This window comes from Crocodylus siamensis, chromosome 5 (genome assembly GCF_052110815.1).
Source record: "Crocodylus siamensis isolate JL-2025a chromosome 5, ASM5211081v1, whole genome shotgun sequence".
In the NCBI taxonomy this organism is placed as follows: domain Eukaryota; kingdom Metazoa; phylum Chordata; order Crocodylia; family Crocodylidae; genus Crocodylus; species Crocodylus siamensis.
In genome coordinates, this window is record NC_143399.1 from 118231824 (window position 1) to 118253159 (window position 21336).

Genomic DNA, 21336 nt, shown 5'->3' on the forward strand with positions numbered 1-21336 from the left:
AGGGATGTGGACAACATTGAGAGGGTCCAGAGGAGGGCCACCTGCATGATCCAGGGACAACAGGGCAGACCCTACAATGAAAGACTGCGGGACCTGAACCTGTTCAGCCTTCACAAGAGAAGGCTGAGGGGGGACCTGGTGACAGTTTATAAACTCACTAGGGGGGACCAGAAGGGTTTGGGAGAGACCTTGTTTCCCCTAGCGCCCCCTGGCATAACAAGGAATAACGGCCACAAGTTGTTGGAGCATAGGTTTAGATTAGACATCCATAAGAACTACATCATAGTTAGGGCAGATAGGATCTGGAACCAACTTCCAAGGGAAGTGGTGCTGTCTCCTACCCTGGGGCTCTTTAAGAAGAGGCTTGATGCCTACCTGGCTGGAGTCATTTGAGCCCAGTTTTTCTCCTGCCCAGGCAGAGGGTCGGACTTGAAGATCTACAAGGTCCCTTCCGACCCTACTTCTATGATTCTATGACATGCAAAGAATGAAATCAGGCTGGTCTGAGGCTTTTTCATTAAATACTGTTGATATTAATTACATTCCTTTTCTTTATTCACTGTGCAAAGAGCAAAGCTGCTCTCCCTGAAGGAGAGGAAGAGGATCTGTTGATTTATGTAACTGATGGTGACAGGATGTCAACCATTCCAATTTGCTCCTCTCCCGCTATTTGGCGGCCTCTCCCTATAGCCAAAAGCAGAAAGCCCAGCTGAATACCAGGCAGCTGGCAAATGCCCAGGGGAAAGCTTAGTTATTAAAGTTCTGAGTTATTGCACTAAGTTTCTGGGATTTCCCCATGGGTATTATTTATAGGACAAAAACAAATCTGTTTATTTTCATAAGAGTTGTCATGGTATGAAATCTCTTGCTCTTGGTAAGTGTGCTGTTCTGCCACAGAATTTTCCTTTGTAACTGGTGAGCTCTTAGGGCAGGGGCAGACAATTATTTCAGCTGGAGGGCCGCTTAATGAGTTTTGGTGAGCTGTTGAGGGCTGCGAGGGTAGCCCCACACCTTTACAGGTGCCCTGCCCCCCGGTCACCATCTCGGGACCGGAAGTCCTGCCCCCTAACTCCTGACCTTTGCCACTGGAAGTCCCTCCCCTCACCCCATTAGTACTCCATTTGGGAAGGAGGTTTCCCATCTTGGAACTGGAAAAAAACCAGATTATATACTAAAAATCAAACATCCACAATAACATATTTTAATTTTATTTAAAAAAATATTTTTGTCCTGATTTGTGTGCGTTTGTGTTGTGTATACAGAGGTGACTGCATAATAGCTCAAAATTAAGTCTTATTTTTATATATTGTGGGGGTGTGGGTAGGTGTGAGGGGTATGGGGTTTATGGGGGGTGTGGGTATGTGGGGGAAAGTTTGTGGGGATTTGTGGGTGGGTATGGGGTTTGTGGGGTGTGTGGAGGGGAAGGATGGCTGGAGGTGTGCGGGGGGTGTGCGGGGGATGTGTGCATGTAGCAGTCAGTGGGGCTCCCCCAAGAGGTATACAGGGGTGTGTGTGGTGGGGTGCGTATAGGGAGGGGTTTGTGGTTTGTGATTGTGTGTGGGCGGGGATGTGGTTGTGGGGAGGGTTTGTGAGTATGGTGGAGTATGCATAAGAGCCCCCCTGCACATGCCTACCTGAGCTGGTCAGCAGTCACCCCTGCCCCACAACAGCCCGGAGCCCACATGCCCTGTGGCACCTCCCCACTATTGCCCACAGTATGCAGCCCCAGCCTGCCTTGTGCCTGCTCTGGACTCACCCTGGTGGAAGCGGATCAGTTGGGACCCACACCACAACCTTGACTCCGTGGTGGTGGATGGAAGAAGCTGCTGCTGCCTGATTTGCCTAGAAACGCAGTCCGGCTGCAGAGCCGCCTCAGCCCTGCTGCATGCTCAGGGGGCAGCAGGATGTGCCACGGGTGGGTGGTGCCTGGGCCAGGTGGGACCGTGGGACCCACTAAGGACCAGATAAAGCGCCTCTACAGGCCGGATCAGGCCTTAGGGCCTGCTCCAAAGTCAACAAAAGTTCACAACAGTCCTTTCACTAGACCTCAGACCCTCTGAATAATTAACCATTTCTCCAAATTCATTCCTTGCTAATCTTAATTTTGTTCTTCTAAGTAACATTAAGGACTTGTTGTTAGCTGTAACATTAAGGACTTGTTGTTAGCTGCTCTCTGTTAGTATTTTCCACTTGGTATGAGTATGTCTGTCAGAACTGGCTGGTTAAGTTATGTAGAGTTGAACGCATACTGACTGAATGACATGCAAGCAATTCTAGCCTTTGTGCTTGCACAGCATTACTGTGTGCAGCTTTCCTATTGCTGGCCATGCCAGCAAGACCACAGATCATGGATGGTGACTCCTAACTGGAGTGAGGCATGAGTGAAGTAAACTCATTAATGAGTTTCTTGAATATTTGCCAATAATATTTTGCTATGTTTATTCATGACATGAAAATACATAGCACTCCCACACCCTTGTCCTTGAAGCACTGCTGTCTCAAGGAGCCTCCAAATCTATCTCCTGGAACAAAATATCTCCTCCAAGGGGTGTTCAACATGAGTTCTCTATAGATAGCTACAGTAACATAACTCTCATGGGTATAGTGTTTGCCCTTAGCCACTGGGTTCCTGGGATGGGGTACTTACTCAGACCTCCATGCCCCTGGGGTTCTGTCCTCACATCAACATTCAGCAGAGACCGGCGGGGTGGTAGACAGCTTTATCTTTATTAGGAACAGGATTCAACAACATACACACTCACAGCTTGTGGGGAGAACAGCACCACCAACCAAACTGTACCCACAGGGCATCTGTGGGAAAGACTGAACTGTACCACTGCTGGCCCCTTACAGGTACAGTCCATATACCACTATGGGAACTTTTCCTGATGTCTTTTTGTAACATGATGATGAATCCAACAGCAGTTCCTTTGGCTGTGATCTACCCCTATACTGACCCAGCAAACCCTACAAAGCCTATGCCATAAGGAGTATCTGAAAAAAAGGATCCTTCAGTGTAAGCTTAAGGGAAACTGATGCTTTTGTTTTCTAACCCAATACAGTCTAGGATGCTGGAGTGGGATTTATGCTCCCTGTTCTCCACTATGTGCTGTGTGAAAAGTTATCTCTGTGAAACAGAGGAAAGATTATTTTAAATGATTTCAGTGTCATGATGCCTATCTCATGTAATCTAGCAGCATGGAAATGCACCTCATTATTACAACATAGTAGGGAATATATCTCATCAGATAATAGCATCACAGTGAGCAGCAAAAAGATCAGGCTGCTAACATGTCAGCTATAATAGTAATGAATTATTTTGATCAAAGCCAGGCCAAAATCTCAAACCCTGATCTTTCTATAAAATCTATTTTCATTATCAGATCAATTTGCCTGTTTAGTTTTAGGGAGGATCAAATGCATATAAAACCGCACAGCTTGCTCCTGGCAGGTCTTTAGATAAACATTTTAGAGAGACAGAAATACACTGTAACTGCAGTTCTTTTGAAAGATAAAAGTCCATGAAACAATCTATTAAAACCCTTCAGAAACAAGATGAATTTTTACATTTGCTGCAGGCCGGTGTCCTATAGGACTGTATTGCTAGTCCCAGTGATGTCTATCCTTGGGCAGTGTTATGCAAGTCTCTTGCATAGCACCTCTTATTGTACCTCACGTTGCCCCAAATCTTTCTTTTGCTCTGTTAAGTTTGCTTTATTTTGAAGGCTGTTGTTTATGCATGTGCCACAGGACACCTTGGAGTTACAGCAATGAAAATGTTAGAATCAGAAGGGCTTTGAGCCCAAGGCGATGGTGGCAGATCCAGTGGTGATGCAGTGGTGAGGTGCATCCCATTTTAGCTGTGCCCTACATGCCTGCTGAGCTCTCAGAGCCCAACAGCACTTCAATGCAGCTCCTGCTGGGAGCTCTACATGTGCTTTGAGCTCTAGGTGCTCACCGCTGGTCAGCACAAACTCTGCCCAGAGCTCCTGCTTTCAAGCAGCTCTGGACCCTGCTGCTCTTTGTTCTTTCCCATACTTTCAGTTGCAGGGGAAAAAAATGAGAGAGAGGCCAGCAATGCACAGCCCCTGCTTTTACTCAGCTCTGGAGGCACCATGCTGCTGCTCCTTTCCCTGCTGAATTCAGGGGAGGTGGAAGGGGAAGAGCAGCAGGCTTCGGTGCTGCTTGAAAGCAGGGACTCGGGGCAGAGCCTGAGCCAGTGACCTCAAAGCTCACAGTCCAAGTGGAGCTCCAGCAGCAGCTACTGGCAGCTCTGTGGCAGTCAGGGTCATTGTGAGGGACTGGACATATCCCTTTCATGTGTGTGGCACATGCACAATGAGCTCCCTTCACTGCACATGTACCTGACCCCCAAAGGGGGTGTTGCCACACCCTTGTCACCACAGTCTAGGGTCTGCCCATGCAAGGGGACCATAGATTGGGCATGAAGAGAAGTTGTCATGAGTGGCCCAGATCCTCCACAGACATACACATGCACAGCTTTGACGTAGGATGCCAACTTACAGCAGTGGATGATCTGGTTGAAAAGAACCAGAGAGAAGTGAACTAAGAGACACATATGCTAGCTGGTGCAGGAGTAACACAGGGTCACTCTCTAAGAAAAGGAAGTAGGGGAATGACAAGCAGCCAGAAGTGGCTGCACAGAGAAAAGCTGTGGGGCTAAGGAGAGATGTGATCACTAAAGTAACACATCCATCAAGGGCTTTTGATTCCATCATGAATTCTGAAGTGGTTACAGAGAAAGAGTTGTGGGGATGGGGAATGGTTTCAGACTGAGGGGGAGTAGAGCTAGATGTAGTGTATGGGTTTCCTACATACAAGAATATTACAGCTTTCTGAACAGATCTGAATTTGCAGATACAACCTTGGGACACAAGAGGTAACAAGTTTCAGCTATCAAGGCGTAAAGTGATAAATGTATGAATTAGTAGTTCAGTAGACTAAGTATCAAATAAGTGGCAGATACAGGGGAGACTGTAAGAAGATGTGTGAAAACAAAGGGAGAACTCAGGGTTCAGGGAGACCAAAAGTATGTCTACCCCTACTTATGTACTGTGGCCAGGAGTGTTACCTGGAATCCTACTCAACTTTGTCTCCGGTGCTCATTTTAGCACATACTTTGTAATCTCTAAAATGGCTATCCTGCTTCATTTTCAGGATTTGGACTGGAGGTGCTTCACAGTGGGCAAGACACAGAGCAGGGGTAGACATGCCCTACAATTAAGAGTTGGGAGAGAACAGTATTTTGAGGCATATCGAAACCTGTTTTTCAGTTTTGAAATCTAAGCTTAAAATTGGGTGCAAACAAGCTCAAATGCAATTTCCAAGGAAAAATTATAAATGCTTCTGATCTGCTTGTCATAAGGTAAAAATAAGCTGTCATGAGCCCGAATAGATATACCATAACTATTAATACTATTGTTACCTCTCCAGCACTGTAGCTGCGGAGTCGCTGGAGATGCTGTCTGTGAGTGAGATGATTAGGGAGACGGCCATTTTGAAGTGGGATCCTGGGATCGATGAACGTGGTGGCACGGCTGTTGTGGTCAACGAAGAAGGACTGTAAAAAGAAGAATAATGGAGATTTAAAAGCAAAAGGCAAGGCATGATGCAAGAGTCATGGGATCAGGAACTTCATGCCACCAGGGAGTATGTGTTACAAAACCCTTCTCTGTGCTCAACCCACAGAAGCCATAAGTTGTTATAGGCCACAACCACAGTGTCTTGACTTTCTAGCTGAGACTGTAAGAGCTTGTATCTTCAGCACTGATGGGTCTTGGTTCAATTCCCTGTATACTGGCCAAGAAGTAGCTGTCATGGAAGCAGGATACAAATCAGAAGAGAACAATGCTCATCATGCTTGGTGGCCCCACGAGTCAATCAACAGTCTTGTGGATGCAGACTGACTTGGTCAAATCTGACAGTCATGACATTTCACACTTTACAGTTTAATCAGTTGTTTATTAATGAAACTTTACATGGTATTCACGCAATAGCATTATTTTTTACCTTGCTACATGCCAACTTTCTTTGCACTGTTTCAGATGAGCATCACCTTAATTTAACATCTCACAGGTCCCTTTGGGTGCATGCGTTTCATTTTTAGATGAAATGTACAACTCGAGCTATCAACACACTGGAAACCTCAGCCCTCAGTGAGGTCAATGAATGACTAGGGAGCTTACTGTTTTTTTGAAGTGTTGCTGTTGGGGTTTAGAAGCTGTAGTGATGGGTGAAGGTCTGACTGCACGACACATTATACAACAACAGAACAAAAAGATGGTCCCTAACCTTGCCCCAGATATACTGCAATCCAAGTGTAACACAAGAGATGATAGATAGCTACAGACAGATGGACAAGAATATTGGAATAATGAAGGAAAACTTGTCAGCACAAAAGAACTAATAGCACTACACAAGCAGCCTATTTGTTGCCAAGTTCTCTGTAGCTACTACAGCAAATGGAAGTTTTAAGGAGAGTTTTGAAATTAAATAATATGGTGGCTTTATGGATGTTTATGGGGAGCTCATTGTACATGGGAGTGACTGCATAGAAGAAAGCATGATGGTGTTGGTTAAAAAATTAACAAGTATATGATGAAGGCTGACATCAAGATCAAATTGGAGGCAGAAATCACACTTTAATACTTATTGAGAGATGAAAGGTAGATGGGATTAGACTGCGAAGAGCCCTAAATGTGCTGATACTTTGCTAATGCTAAATGTGATAGAAAAAGGAGAGCCAGCAGAGGTGTGCAAAGAGAGCGCTGATGTTCAAAACAAGAAGCTAGGAAAATAATATGATAGGCTTTGATATGAGGGGAGCAAGATAGCATTTTTAAAGGCCAGAGAACAGGAAGTTGCAGTAACTGAGGTGCAAGATGTTGACAGCTTGGATGACAGGAATTCAGCTGTGTATAACAGAGAAGGCTGCATCTTACAGACAGTTTGCAGACAGAATCTGGAAGACTGAGACACTATCTGGATGTGCAGACCTAGAGAGAGGTCTGAGTTTAAGCATACTGGCCTAAGTGACAGGCAAGATGGTAGTAGTATCCAGTGATCAAGGAGATAGCAAAAACAAACGAGAGAAAAGAGTAAGAGCTATGTTTGACCCATACTGAACTTGGTCTGACAGTTTGTCATCCATGAGCAGATGTCATGAAGAAAAGCTAGGTTTTTAGTTTGGATGAAAGGAATTAGGTCAGGAATAGAGAAGTAAATCTGTGGAGACACCTTCAGAGATTGTAGCTGATTTCATGTTTGTCGATAACATTATCTAGAGATAAAGTGTAGAGAAGGAACCAAAGCCAGACTCCTATGCAATTCCTGCAGAAAGTTGGAGGGGATGAGTATCCTCTGAAAGACATGCTCCATGCTTATGATAGTCACAACTACATACATTTTAAATCCAGAAAGAATCCTTAATGATTATTGGGTTTGGCTTGCAGTGTAATACAGGTGATGGGAATTTACCCAGACATTAATTTTGTTTGTGTCCTTACCTTACCCTGCTGGTCGGTTTTGATCTCCCAACCCCGTGGAAGCTCTAGTCGGGTATCAGCAAACATGTTGATAAAATTTACCAGGTCCCTGTTGTGCTGATAGCGCTCAAAATTCCGTGCATCTCTACGGATCTTCAGAATCATGTGCTTCAAGCAGGTGCTATTGGTGAAGACACGATAGGCACTCTAGGTATGAGAAACACAGGGGATGGAAATCAGTACTAAAGCCACAACAACAGTTTTGGCTACTTGGTATGACATATGACCAATGTTTCCTCTAAGGCAGCGGGCAATCCTGGCTGGGAGTGCGCAGGTATCTCAGTGTGCCCGCTCCTCAGCCCTCCTGCAGCAGCCTGTGGCCGGGTTGGGGTGGGTGGTAAGTGGCCGGACATGAAGCCGGTGGCGGCAGCGGGGGGAGCATCGGCACCCCCTTACTGTGACACTCGGTATCCCCCCCAGCCCAGCACCCCAGGAGCCCCTACTGCCCTCTCCCCCGCCCCGTCAGTATGCCACTGTGTGCGCATCATTAAAAAGTTATTGTGCGGCATGATTTTTTATTGTGTATGGCTGCACACGCATGCAGCCTAGCGGGAACGCTGACCACAAGGACCAAAACAATTCTCACTGAAGCCAATACAAACTTTCCACTAGTTTTAATGTACTTTGAACTCAACTCTTAGTGAATACTTAGACCTAGCCAATTTAAAATTTGGAATTTAAATTTAAATTGGACATAGCCAAATTGGAATTTAAATTTGACACAGCCAATTTAAAATTTGGCATTTTTTCCAGTGTATGTATAATATTCTGGGGCTTATTTTTGTATCAGTACCGCAATGCCTGATATACAGATGCATTTATACCACTGTTCAAATAAACAAGATCAGTATAGTGTTGTATATCTCACATTGGACACTAATAAGGATCCAACAGAAGTATGGTCTGGTCCAACAGCAGGGTTGGTTTGTGCTGATCTGTTGGGAGAAACAGGGCCCAAAGCTGGCACAGGGTCATGTAAATGATATGAGCAATACAATTCATTGTCGCACTCTGGAACCTTTCAGTAGAGACAGCAAGTTTGTCCAGGCAAGACAGGCAAAGACAGAAAACCCTGACTTCTTTTGGGGATTTTGTGAGAGGGATGTTACTGCTCTTGGGGACTCCAAAGGAAGTTACCAAATCATTCACAGAATCAGTACAGCTTCAGTCTGTACTGGTCATGAAACTTTGTGCCAATGCCACCTTATTTGGGGGCCATATTAACTTGCCAAAGACTCTACAATGAAGTCAATGAACTTACTCCAAATGTATGCATATGTAAACAAGGGTGACCTGAGCTAATAATTTTAAACTTCATGAAACTATGAAACTATGATATCTGTATGTTTAAGCTGTTTTAAGGACAACATTGCAGTAAACCATTTTGATATGGAAATGTTCAGGCATTCCTATCAAGATTGGAACCCAATGAACTACAACCTGTGAAAACACAGGGGCAGATGTGATCCCCACCCTGAAGATGTTACTATTCAAGAAAGTTTTATGACCACAAATCATTAAGGTCCTACCAGACTCTACAGTCAAAGCTATACTATGACCAACTATAAAAGGCCATTTCAGTATCACTTAGCAGTACCAGAGAAATGAGGAATTTCATAGCTTTATCCCTTCGGGGAAATAAAATGTCCATTAAATGAGAGCTTTTCCATTTAGTTCTAACTGCTGGATAATATTTTCCAACTCAAATTTCACTGCTATAATTAATGCTTCTAAATTTTAATTGGAGATTGCGGTTAAAATATTATATCTGTGTTAAACCTAAAGTTATGTGCTATGTTATTTTTACACAAGTGGAATTTGTACGACTGCTTTGACAGATGTTTGGACAGACTATTCTGGCACTCATAGCAGAGTTAGCTCAAAATAAAGACATTCCATGGTCTTGGTTATATTAGTGACATAGGAAGCTGGAACTCAACCTTCTCTGAGATATCCCTGGCACCAACTACAACTTGTGTCAAGACAGCTCATGAAGGTCTTTACTTTCCTTCATCTTTGGAGAGAAAACCCAACATTACTAGGAAGTAATGATCTCCAAGAAGTTCAGGAATGATGTCTAGATGTTTACCTAAATACCATCCAAACAAGATTGTAGAGGACTGGGATTGAAATCTCAGGAAAACAGGATCTTCTTGTGAGATTTCTTAGACTTCCTGCACCTAGTTGGACTGAAATTAACACTTCTCCCCTGTGTGTTCATTTTCAGACTAATTGCAGGTTGGAAGTACACTCTATTCCAGTAAAGGGAAAAAAGTTACCTAAACTTTTCCAAACTTTAAAGAAGTCTGTAGTTTGGGTTTCCTGAAGGTTTAGTTCAGTTCTTATCTTGCCTGAAAGACTTGCTTCATTTCTAGTCTGTATTTCCTCACTGCAAGGCCAGCTGTTCTTTGTGTGCACAAACAGCACAGGGTACAAGAAGACTTCCTTCTGTCCCTGCACAGCACAACAGGGCTTCCTGCATTCTTAAGCCAGATGTTTCAAAAGGGGTCAGATAAAGATTTCATTATAACTCCATAACTCCACCTTCTCCAAAACCAGATAGCAGACCTGGTCAAATATATAAAGGGAGAGTGCTGCCCCTTCTTAGTGGAAATCAGCAGTGGCAGAAAGCTTGCATTGTATGACAGGCAGCCACAGGTTGCCAGTGGGGCAGTGTGGCCATGCTATACACAATCTAGACTACCCCATGTGAAAAATAATTGAGTCCTGAGGCAGGTAATTTATTAAGCAGTCACTGTGTAAGCTTCTGAAAGTACTCATGTGATTCTGAAAAGAGGAGTGTGACAGCGAATTATAGATCCTTACATAGTTTGCATGCAACACAGTGAAAAATTCAGGGTTGGTGATGAACTTCACAGCTGGAGACTGCAGGAGCAAGGTGATTTTTTGAGAATTCACTGGAGAAAGGGATCCTTCTCGCCTAATTTCTGAAAACAAAAGCAAAGCAAGTGATGTATAAACACAGCAGAAAATAACTTAAAAATAATGCAAACTCCTCCTGCACCATTGTTTTGACACCCTGTTACATCCCCTCCCTGTGCTCATTGCTTGAATCTATGAATGAAGCAAATCTATTGTTACAAGGTGACTATATGAAAATACTACTGTCCTACCCAACACATCTGCTCTCTTTGTGGTTTAGTCTTATTTGCTCATTTAGTGATAAATGTTTTTCTTATGATTAGTTCTGCAGAGCCAATGCAGCTATAGAAGTAAGAGCTGTATGCATTCCTATTGGCAATGACCTCTGGACCACATTCATTGATGTCTATTAATCAAAGGAATCATGCCAATCGTGCCAGTTTACTCCAACTGAAGATCTGGTTCCATACTATCAGCTAAGTTCTGATTGTGAAATCTCTTGTACTGTTAATTTTAGAACAGAACGAGCATGAAACATTTTAAACTCTAGTCTGAATTTGTACTGCTGCTGCTTTTAAACTGGAATCACATTTTGACTTGTCATCTGAACAAATCTGAGGGCTAGAGGGAGAGGAGAAGGAGGGGAAGTGCCATGTGCCAGAGAGTCTTACTTGACCACTAGTTTAATGTGGGGGGAATCTCAAAGCCCCCAGCTGCTGCTGCCACAGCAATGCCTCTCTGCATCCCACCTGCTGCTGCTGCATAGGCTCCCTAGGGGCCACCATTCTGGCATCCCCTTGACACTGGAACCATGGGCTGTTGGCATTTGCCCCACCCTAGTTATGCTACTAAATCCAATATATAACAAGTAATATAAGCAGTAATGTAATACAGTTTCTACCTCGGATAACAACTTTCAGGTGGGATCAGATATAATTACCCCCATGGGAGCACTTCACCTAAACTGAATCCGATAATTTGCATAATAAATGAAGGCGAGGTATAGATGACTATTGTGTCCAATGTGATTGGTTAATACACTGATTTTCTCGGGGAAGAGATGCAAAGATTCAAGTGAATAACAATGTACAAACCTGGATATTTAACCAAATTATGTTTTTTTTAAAGCACCGATTACATGTTAACTTAATGTTATCATTCCTCTTCAAGGAGACATTAAAGGAGAGAAAATCCTGTGGCCAGTCAGCCTCTTTACCAGAATGCCACCTACCGTCTCACCCTGCTAAAAGCTGGCTCTCTCCTACCTGAGCTTGGCTGCGATGGTTCTGCCTCAGAATCACTTCCTCCTCCAGTGGGGAGCCTTTCCACCCTGTTGTTGGTGACAGCATCATCTTCTGTCCTTTCTGTCGCAATAGTTCGCTGAATGTTTTGGTACCTGTGTATTTTAAGTAAAAGGAGCAACAAGCGTTAGCCATAAATGTTAAAGTGGAAGAACAGCACAGAGCATTTTGCTATTCACAGAAACGACTTTCCAAGTTCTTCTTAACAATCTGAGAAAAAGAGCATTTTTGAACAACTCAGATAGAACTAAAACTGAATTAGCTGTCAAGCACCAAGGAGCCTGACTCTCCTCCTGCCTTGTATCTGTGGAGTCATGGACACATAATGTTAATTATTAGGTCAGAATAGTGGCAATCATCCTGTGAAATATTGCATCCTCAACTTCCAGTGCTTTTGGGAGAAGGGAGTTGTAAAATTCAACACTTTACAGACAGATGGGTCCATAAGGACTACTATTAATATTTTTTTTTACTAATAATTATTGTTAATTGTATTTCTTATAGCATTGCATAGATGCTGGAATGGTGAGCCAGTGGTCAAACCAGCATATTGGAGGGGAAAGAGAATCTCATGTCTAATCTTTATGTTTATAAGCAGGACTGAAACTAGATTTCTGATGCTGTATAAGAGTATGGTAAGATCTCAAAGATATTTGATAGAAAATTTTTTTTAACAACATTACAGTCCTCTTCTTTGTTAATTAACTTTAACTAATGGTCACCCTACTGTGATGTTGTAATTTTTGATTTTCAAAAGCAGTGTCCACAGTGGGTCAGATCCTCACTAGGTAGAAACTGGCATGGGTCCACTGACTGTATCTGATCTGGCCCAAAGGTCCATTGATCTTTTACTTTCTTGCTTGCTGCCTTCTATCCTTCATCTGTTTGCCTCTAGGCTCACACAGGGCATTCCCTCCATCTCTTCTCTTGCCAATTTTTTAATGGGCACTCTATTTCAAAGTCTAATTTGGTCAGGGATCTGGCTTTAATATCTCTATGTACCAGGGATCTTTGAAGTCAAGTAGCTTAGACCTTGGTTTTACATCCAATCCAAATGACAGCACCTCCGGGAGCATAGTGCCTCTACATTATGAAAAACAGCTAAAAGTTTAATGGATTTATGCTTGACTTGCACAATAGTTTGAATTTCTCCCAGTATTCAACATATTCCTTTAAGGTAGCTTTTAATGGCTCAATAAATAACATAGTTAGCATGGGTTAAGAAAAGAAAAAGGAAATGGGGTATTTTTTTGTGTTTAGATGAACATGTACCTTACCAGTATGTTATTATAGTAGATTTCACAGAAACATTAATTTACCTTAACTTTCCCCCTTTACTTTAATGACAAGCTTTTTAATTTTTTATTCACTTGACTGCAGGCTAATGGAGTAAACTTTCCACTCTAGTACTGCAGGAGTTTAACAACACCCTCATGCAAAAGCAGAGTAGGAAAAAGTAGCTCAAATATTTGAAGGTTTATATATATAAACCTTCACATACATATATGTTAACTTTAGTTTCTGTTTAATTAGATGGTAGAAAATCCCCTGCTGGCAAACTTTACACAGTAGTGTTAGCTGTATGCCAACAAACAGCTACTTTTTGAGTTCTGATGCTATAAAAGTCTTATACAAGTACCAGAAAATGTCAGAATAACTGAAGAAAACACTGAAAGTGCAAAAGTTATGGGAATACCCTTGAAAATCTCTGTCTCTTTACCAAGTGATTTGTCAAGGAAAAACCATGTTAGATGCTGTTTTAAGGACCCTATTGTTATTTACTGTCATTGATTACAATTGATTTTTTTTTTTTGTAAAGACAAGTCAGGTTACACAAATGTTACACGGTTTAGTCAGAATCGAATGGAGTGTTACCATGTCACAAAATGGGATGAACCATGGCTGTTAATGTTTCATTAACACGAAAGAAAGACAAAGAGTACTACAGCACACTAGGGAGACTCTTTGTGTTTAAAGAAGAGCTGTTTATTTGCAGCACATCCAAACTGTGGGACCTGATCCTGCATTCCTTTCACACCCCAAAAGTCCATTAAAGTCAATGAGAAGCTCTGAGTACACAAAGAACATAGAGTTAGGCCCTTGGGCTGGAATATGCACAACTCCTGGCTTTCCTGCAGTTATATTTCCAATACTTTGCGGTTTTGGCTGGAAATACCAAGCCTTCCTTGTGATATTTTGGCATTTCCACTACCTGGCCCAAATGAAACCAGGAAGTGGAAAAGTGAACTCATTTGTTTGAAAAGAAAGTCAACTCTACTTTTTCAAACCACAGAATGGTTTCAAGTTTTATTCTGTTTGAATCTGGGGCAAAAGTTCAGGTTGATTTTCATTCTGTCAGCCAAGGTCTTTGCATGCTATTGCCTTGCCTAAAGATGATTTTCAAATACAGTCACTGAAAACTATTTCAGGTAATGCAGTTTGAAACATAATGGCAAAACATTATTTAAGTTATTATTGTGTAAAATCATATTTCAGCCTAAGTAGAAGTTTTCAAATACCAGTTAAGAAAAAATATATATTTCCTCCAAACAAGCAATCAAGATTGATTGAATTTTCTTTAGAACTGATCTTGAAACCTGTTTCAGGGGAAGGGTAATTTTTTAGGCCATAAAATGCCAGGTTGCTAACACTAGAACTGCTTCCCATCCTGGAATATGTGGCTTGGTTAAGCTTATTGCAATGGTCAGTATGAATCCCTTTTGTTGGAAGCTTAGGAAATATCCATAACTACCCACACAAATGTCAGCATGGCAAGAGGAGTCTCCCTAAAGACCTGGTGGTCTATTCAGCATTTTTAGTTAATAGAGCTCTTTTGCGGAGATTAGAGAATTACCAGATGGCTTTTTTGTGCTAAGAAACCATGGGATTCGACAATTACTCAGTTTATAATGTGCTTAGTCTCCACTGGGAATCAAGCGAGGAGAAAAATGCTGCTAATGAAAATCCCCTCCACTTCTCACTATATGTCTGGATGTCTGGCTGCTAAATAACACCCACATACAAAAGCTACAAAATACATTGCATTGTCTTAAATCATTAACAATTCAAGTCCTAATTCATGCTCAGATAGCAACAAAGGATATGGACCACTATTGTCGACACGCTGAGGGGTGGGGAGGGGGTGGGAAATGGTGAACCAGGGTTGTCCAACTTCTGAGTAGTTGAACGTTGCAGGCCCCCTGCCTCTTGGCCCTTGGGGCCCATGCCCACTGGGCTCCATGCTGAGTGGGTTGCTTGCTCCCTGGGCTGCATGTTATAGTGTGTAGGGCTCTCCACGTCATGCTGTGACTGGCTGCCACACTCTGTGTTGCACCAATGCCCCAGTGCTGCATGGGGGCTCCATGTTCCTCTGAACCCCTTGTCCACAGGTTCTCATGGCCACACATGTTGCACCATGCTGCCCCATCCCCAGAGGCAGGGGCAGGCTGCAGAAACCGGAGGCTGATGGGGAATCCTTGAGATTCCAATGGCACCAGTAGGAGACTGTTGGGGGGGGGAGCAGCACCCAGACTGGGAGCCTGGGGGCTACAGGTTAACATTTCAGGGACTGCATGTGGCCTGGGGGGTCCCAGTTGGACAGCCAGTTGGAACTGAGGAGGTCATTCACTGCACGTTAACACAACCTAACAAATTACGCATTAACCTGAGTTAACTATCACGACTGTAAATGGCAGTGTGGACATTCACAATCACTTGTGTGGTTCACTCTAGAGCTCAGCCTTAAGGCACCAACACTAGTAGCTGTCTATAATGGAAATTACAACCATGTGACTTAACTCAGGTTACCTGGGTGTCAATTAAGTTGAACTGAAGCATGACCAAAAGCTCTAATACACTGCAGTTCTTAATGGCTGCAGAGAAGTTTTATTGCAAAGAACTTCTAGAAATACCTGCCTTTTTATATGTTAATGTTTAACAGCTTGATACAGTCTGAAGAAACATATAATGAAAACAGATTACAACAATTTTTTTCTACTATGAAATCAGAACATGTTTTTTAGTGAAATGCGGCTTCTGTCCCCAGCATGAGAAGTCTGGAAACAAAAGGAGAACAGCTCCTCACGGATGTGTTTGTGGTTATGATATATTTGCACAATAAGCATTTTGGGGAAGTTGGCCTGAAGAAACTAGCTAATTCCTCCATGGCTGTCATCCGGGACCTGCTTCTCCCTGCAAAGGATATAGATACCAACTCCCAAATTATTTTACTGTCAGAGAAAGAAGCAGCTTTGAAGGTCTCTCTCTTTCTCCTGTTCACATTCTGGAGATCAGTAAATCTGTCTTTCATGGCATTTTAAACTCTATAATTAGAGGGGAAAAAAATCAGTCTTGCTTGTTTAAATAAGAAACCTTATTATTATAGTAAGCAGGGACAGAGGTCACGAAAACTTTTTCAGAAATAACTGGGGAAGACTTGTGCTTATCTCCCTTTCTTTCCTTCACTCTTCTCTAGTCAACAGAATCTGAATTACAAGCAGGCCAAGACAATTATGAAGAAATCTGTATGGGCAACAGTCAAACACAGATATTGTGCTCAGAGATAAACAGTTGGCAAGATCTCCACTCTTTTCGAATCTGCCTGCCTCCCTTGGGATTCAGTTCAAGGAAGTGCTACAGGCTCATCTTGCTGCTTAAAAGATTTTGCAGTGTCTTTCACTGGGATGCTCATCAATGCTCATCTTTAAACAAGTCTAAATTAATACAGGATAAGAACCTGTCAGCTGCTATGTGCTGATACTCCCCAACCTGTGAGGTGCACAACTCAGGGGACCACTAGAGCCAGAGGCTTAACAGGGCAGCTTGGTGCCCTAGGCAGCAGTGCTGCATGTCGTGGTGCTGGCTCCTGGCTTCTAGTGGCATAGCCAGCCCACAGCTGCCCAGCTGTTATTCTTCCATTCCTTTCTCCCCTCCCCCTGCAACTAACATTGTGCTGGGGCTGCTGCCCCAGTTAACCTACCTTAGTTACACTACTGACTGGAATTAGGACCTGGTACTTCCAGGTGCAAGACCACCAGTAACACCCAACCTGCAGCAGAGGTGGTATTCTACCAGATATAGTTTGGGCAAACCTTGTTTGACTTTCAGGGCATGCCTACAATACCTCTCTAAGCACACTGAAATGTTATGTAGCTGTTTGCTGTTCATTGCCGCTCTTGGGCTCTCAGTTTTGGATATGCTCATCATAGGGCATATTCAGTGCTATTCTAACGGCAACTACATGACATTTCTTTCAGGATGTGCTGTGCGTGGAGCAGGAACAAGCAGGTAGGATGTTGTCCCCTGCCATCATTTGACACAATACAGACATCCCTCAAATTCTTCTACACTCTGTGTTTACCAAGCTCTTCAACCCTCCATCCTTCTGCACTGTCTTTCAATGTTACCTTAAAATTCCCCCCATTGCCAGCCCATCACATCTCTCCCAGCTAACTTTTTACTTTCTTCTGCCATGTCACCTGCCCAAAATTATCTCCTAGTTTTTGTACATTAAGTTCTCTTTCTTTCTACCTACTTGGATTGCTTCTTCAAACCCAGCAGTGCTTCAAAGCGTACCAATGTTAATAGGCACATGTCACTATACCAGCTGCAGATCATATCTTTTTAGTTATAATCTCTTTAGTCTTTGTTTTTTCTAAAAAGAGTGTCCTGTTGTTACATACCACACATTCTTATGCTAATATGAAAGAAATAATATCTAAACAACACAGTATTTTACATGTTAAACCAACCTGAAAGTAGCACTGAAAACTGTCTCAACTTCCTTATGCTTAACCCTATCACTTTTTTAGGCAAGAATATTGTCATTCACTAACAAGAGGTGCTGACCTGCTTAACGTGATCAAAAACTGTAGCTTCGGATATATTTTAGCTTATTTATATTGAGACCAGGGACAAACAAGCGATTTCTACTAAATTAAGAAAAAAGGGAGGGACTTAACACACATCACTATAATTGTTTCCCGTGTTTATTCGTCTCCTATGGTAAGTGGAAGCAGACAAACAATACAATTATCAGAAAGCAGCTGATATGTGGTAAGTCTCTGCCCCTTTTAACTCAAGGTAATTTGTTCATTTGTCCATAATTTGGGAGATTTAAGGATACATGGATGCTCAGATGCTTGGAATAATATTAGAAAAAAATTCACTCATGACTAGGAGGTTTTTTGATATTGTTGTTTCAGGGTTTTGGTCCAGAATTACTCACCGCCGATTCAGCTGCTCCATTTGCTGGACTGAACCAGATCTGTGTATTCCATCTGGAGTGGCTGCTGCAGTGGGACGTTGCCATGTTGTGGTTCGATTAACGTGATCTACATAGAATACCCTTCCATGGCTATCTATTCGAGCTTCCCAGTCTGGTATTAGGAAAAAAAGGGAAAGATAAAACCATCAGTTTGAGAATTTCAGAAAAGCTTGTTGTCAGTGACAATCACATGAACACATATATTGTGTGTGCATGTGCATAATATATGTATATGTACTATCTTCATATACATAAAACATTTCTTCACGTACAATCCATAATCAACCTGTGGAGTTCACTACTGCTGGCCATCAATTACGAGTAAAACAACAGTGGTTTTATTTTTAAAGATGCTTAGATACTTTTGTGATCATTAATAATATTTACACTTTTGCTTCTTGAACTGAGCAATCAAATTGCATGCTTCAAAAGTAAGAATTCCCTTATACAACCCCCATAAACAGCACTGATTGGACAAACTGTGGATGGGATAGTCATGAGAAACTAGCCACTGATTAAGCAGGATGCTAGAGTTGGTGGACCAATTATCTGATCTACCTTAGCAACTCCTATTTTCACTTTTTTGGTTATATTTCATGATAACTGTGATGTGTTCCTGTGTATACATATAGCAGCTTTTAGAGGGATAATATATTGTGCAGTCTAAGGCCCTAAAACTTGTCACAGCTTGGTTTGACATATTTGCAGAAATCTGTGAACATGCTTTTTAAAAAATCTGCTAAGAATTAGATAGCTGTGGAAGTTGACAGCATCATATGGAGCCTGGTACCACTATGTTCCCAATTGCCACTATGTACGAGTTGGCCGTAAGCATAACCAATGTTCTCTCCGCCTGATAGCTGCTTGTTGGTCTGTGCGAAATTAGTTGGTGTTTAATGCATCAGAAGCAGTGATAATGCTAGGAAAAGTGCTAGGAGCAAAAAAGAAGTTAAGGAGTGAGTGAACTGAATTTTACTTTAAAGCACTTAGCATTTCTTGAGTCAAATGGTATAAATTTAATGTTACCTACATATTTTGTTACAAAATGTATTAACTGATAACCAGGGATACAGGTTTTCTGTTTCCTGCAGATGTTCCCCTTTAAAGGTGAAAAATGTGGATTTTCCCCCTTTGCAAACAGCTCTCCGCAGGCTGACAGAGTTCCAGCCTGCAATGAGCTGCTTGCAGAAAAGGTTCCTGTGCAGCCCCTGGGAATTATTTAATGGGTTTATGGGCCTGCTACTGGCCCTGCAGGGAAATGGGGGGAAAGAAAACCTGGTGACAGGCAGGGCAAGCAGGATGGGGGAGGGGAGGGAGCAGTATACAGGGGCTGGCCAGAACTGCAATGAGGCTGCAGCTGTCAGGGGCAACCCTGCTCTGCCAGGATATGCTACACCCACTGCTGCCATCTGGAACCATTTGGGCAGTGAGCACCCAGAAGCAGTGGGGCAGAGGTTGAGGGGTGGGGACTGCGGTGGCCCAGGGACTTGCCACCGTAGTCCCCATCCTGGGCCTTGTTGGGAGAAGGAGTGGGGGAAAGAGGGAGGGGCAGCAGGATGGGGACACAGCAGGGGCCACCCACAGGACCATGCGGGTCTTCCCCAGCCACCTTTTAGCCCCCATCAACTGGACACTGCACCCTTCTGCCTCCCTGCTGGCTTGGCTGCTGCCAGGCTTGCCTTGGCCAGGGAACAGCAAGATGTGGGATACACAGGGAAAATGGCAGAACATGGGGGGGAGGAGGGGGTTGCGCTGTGGCTTGGGAGTGATGGGCAATGGCATGGGCAGGGAATCAGCATATCGGGGCTGCACAGCACCACAAAGCAGGGGGTGGGGGTCAGCCACAGTTGGACCCGTGTTTTGGTGTAGGGGGGAGCTGCTGCTAGGAAGGAGAGAGTGGGGGATAGGTAGGAGCTGCAGGTAGGGAGTGAGGGGCACTGGCAAGACTGGGGGGGCTTTGGCTTGGCAGTGAGGGGTACCAGCATGTCAGGGCTGCTTAGTACTACAAAACACCTGAGGGGACAGATGCAGCTGAACATGCGTCCTGGCAGGTGAAGAGGGCAGAGGGAGCTCTGGTTTTCCATGATAAAAAAAAAAATCAAATCCCAAAATATACAGGTATTTAGAATTTATTTTATTATAATGATTGAGGCATTGGTATGTTTCCAAATTGCTTTAAAATGGTAAATATATCAATAAAACATTGTATTCACCTAATACTTCTATATATAGTGGTATTTCATTTAAATTGTGGATAAACACAGATTTTGGGGGTGTTCATCGGATAATTTTGGATTTTTTAACAGAGAAAACCAAGATCCCTGCTGATGGCATATTAACTATGCATTATACATATACGTAATATTGTATTTTTTATATTTTACACACACACACACACACACACACACACACACACACACACGAGTGGTAAGGCAGTTGACTCAATTTTTTTGTCTGCATCTCAGTGATCTGCTGGAAAGAACCTGGGTTCTTTGTGTAACTTCTCTCCTACCTTTCAAGAGCACTGTGTTTTCCCAGCCTGTATTTAGAAGCCAGCTCTCAGCAGCCAACTTCCTTTCCCTGTCCTTGCCTCAGCTCAGTTCCAGTCCCAGACATGAGTAGGCTGTCCCTGGGTCTGCAGCTGGTTGCCTTGGTGTATCCACTTGGCTCCTTGTCTAGCCTTTACAGCAGGGGCGGGCAATTATTTCGGGTGGAGGGCCGCTTACTGAGTTTTGGCAAGCCATTGAGGGCCACATGATAGGCAGCCAGGGGCACATAAATATTAATTTTGTAAATTTTTTAGGGGCCCCACAGGCCAGAATGGCTTGGCAGGCCGCATTTTGCCCACCCCTGCTCTACAGGCTGTTCATGTTTCAGGCACCTGAAAAGACGGACTTTGGTGGTGGGGGGTTGTGTCCTTTTCCTCTCTAAAGTTTCCATAATAGAAAGGGCTATAAGCACACGCATAGTTTTTGTTTAAATTGCTTTTGCATGCATGCACGCACATGTGCACACACAGACAAATGCATACTGTGTCTTCTACTGCAGTGGTTTTCAAATTGTTTGGCCACTTACCCTTTACCTGCAAAATACTGGTGCTCATACCCACTGCATCCAACATGTGTTTGCATGATTATTACTCACTGCACACTGACCATTCAGAAGCTTAACCATCATTATTAAAATTTAGGCACGTACCCCTTGGCAAAATGGCAAAATACTTCCAGAGGTATGCATATTCCCATTTGAAAATCATTGTACTATTGCATAATCTTAGGGACAATGCTTTCTATGCCTCTCACAACTTAATTCCTGTATACTT

The 21336-nt window shown here is 43.1% G+C and overlaps 1 protein-coding gene across 5 annotated transcripts in view; it reads right to left on the reverse strand.

Annotated features, from left to right (window-relative positions):
- HECW1 (HECT, C2 and WW domain containing E3 ubiquitin protein ligase 1) overlaps nucleotides 1-21336 on the reverse strand; it is a 406215-nt gene that overhangs the window by 71569 nt on the left and 313310 nt on the right. For all 5 annotated transcript variants that reach the window (XM_090050042.1, XM_090050044.1, XM_090050045.1 and 2 more), the window contains 5 exons: nucleotides 17976-18126; nucleotides 11714-11844; nucleotides 10392-10513; nucleotides 7527-7712; nucleotides 5447-5581 (listed from right to left, as the gene is read on the reverse strand). In XM_090050042.1, coding sequence (XP_089906168.1) covers nucleotides 5447-5581; nucleotides 7527-7712; nucleotides 10392-10513; nucleotides 11714-11844; nucleotides 17976-18126 — 725 coding nt within the window. The remainder of the gene's footprint in view (nucleotides 1-5446; nucleotides 5582-7526; nucleotides 7713-10391; nucleotides 10514-11713; nucleotides 11845-17975; nucleotides 18127-21336) is intronic.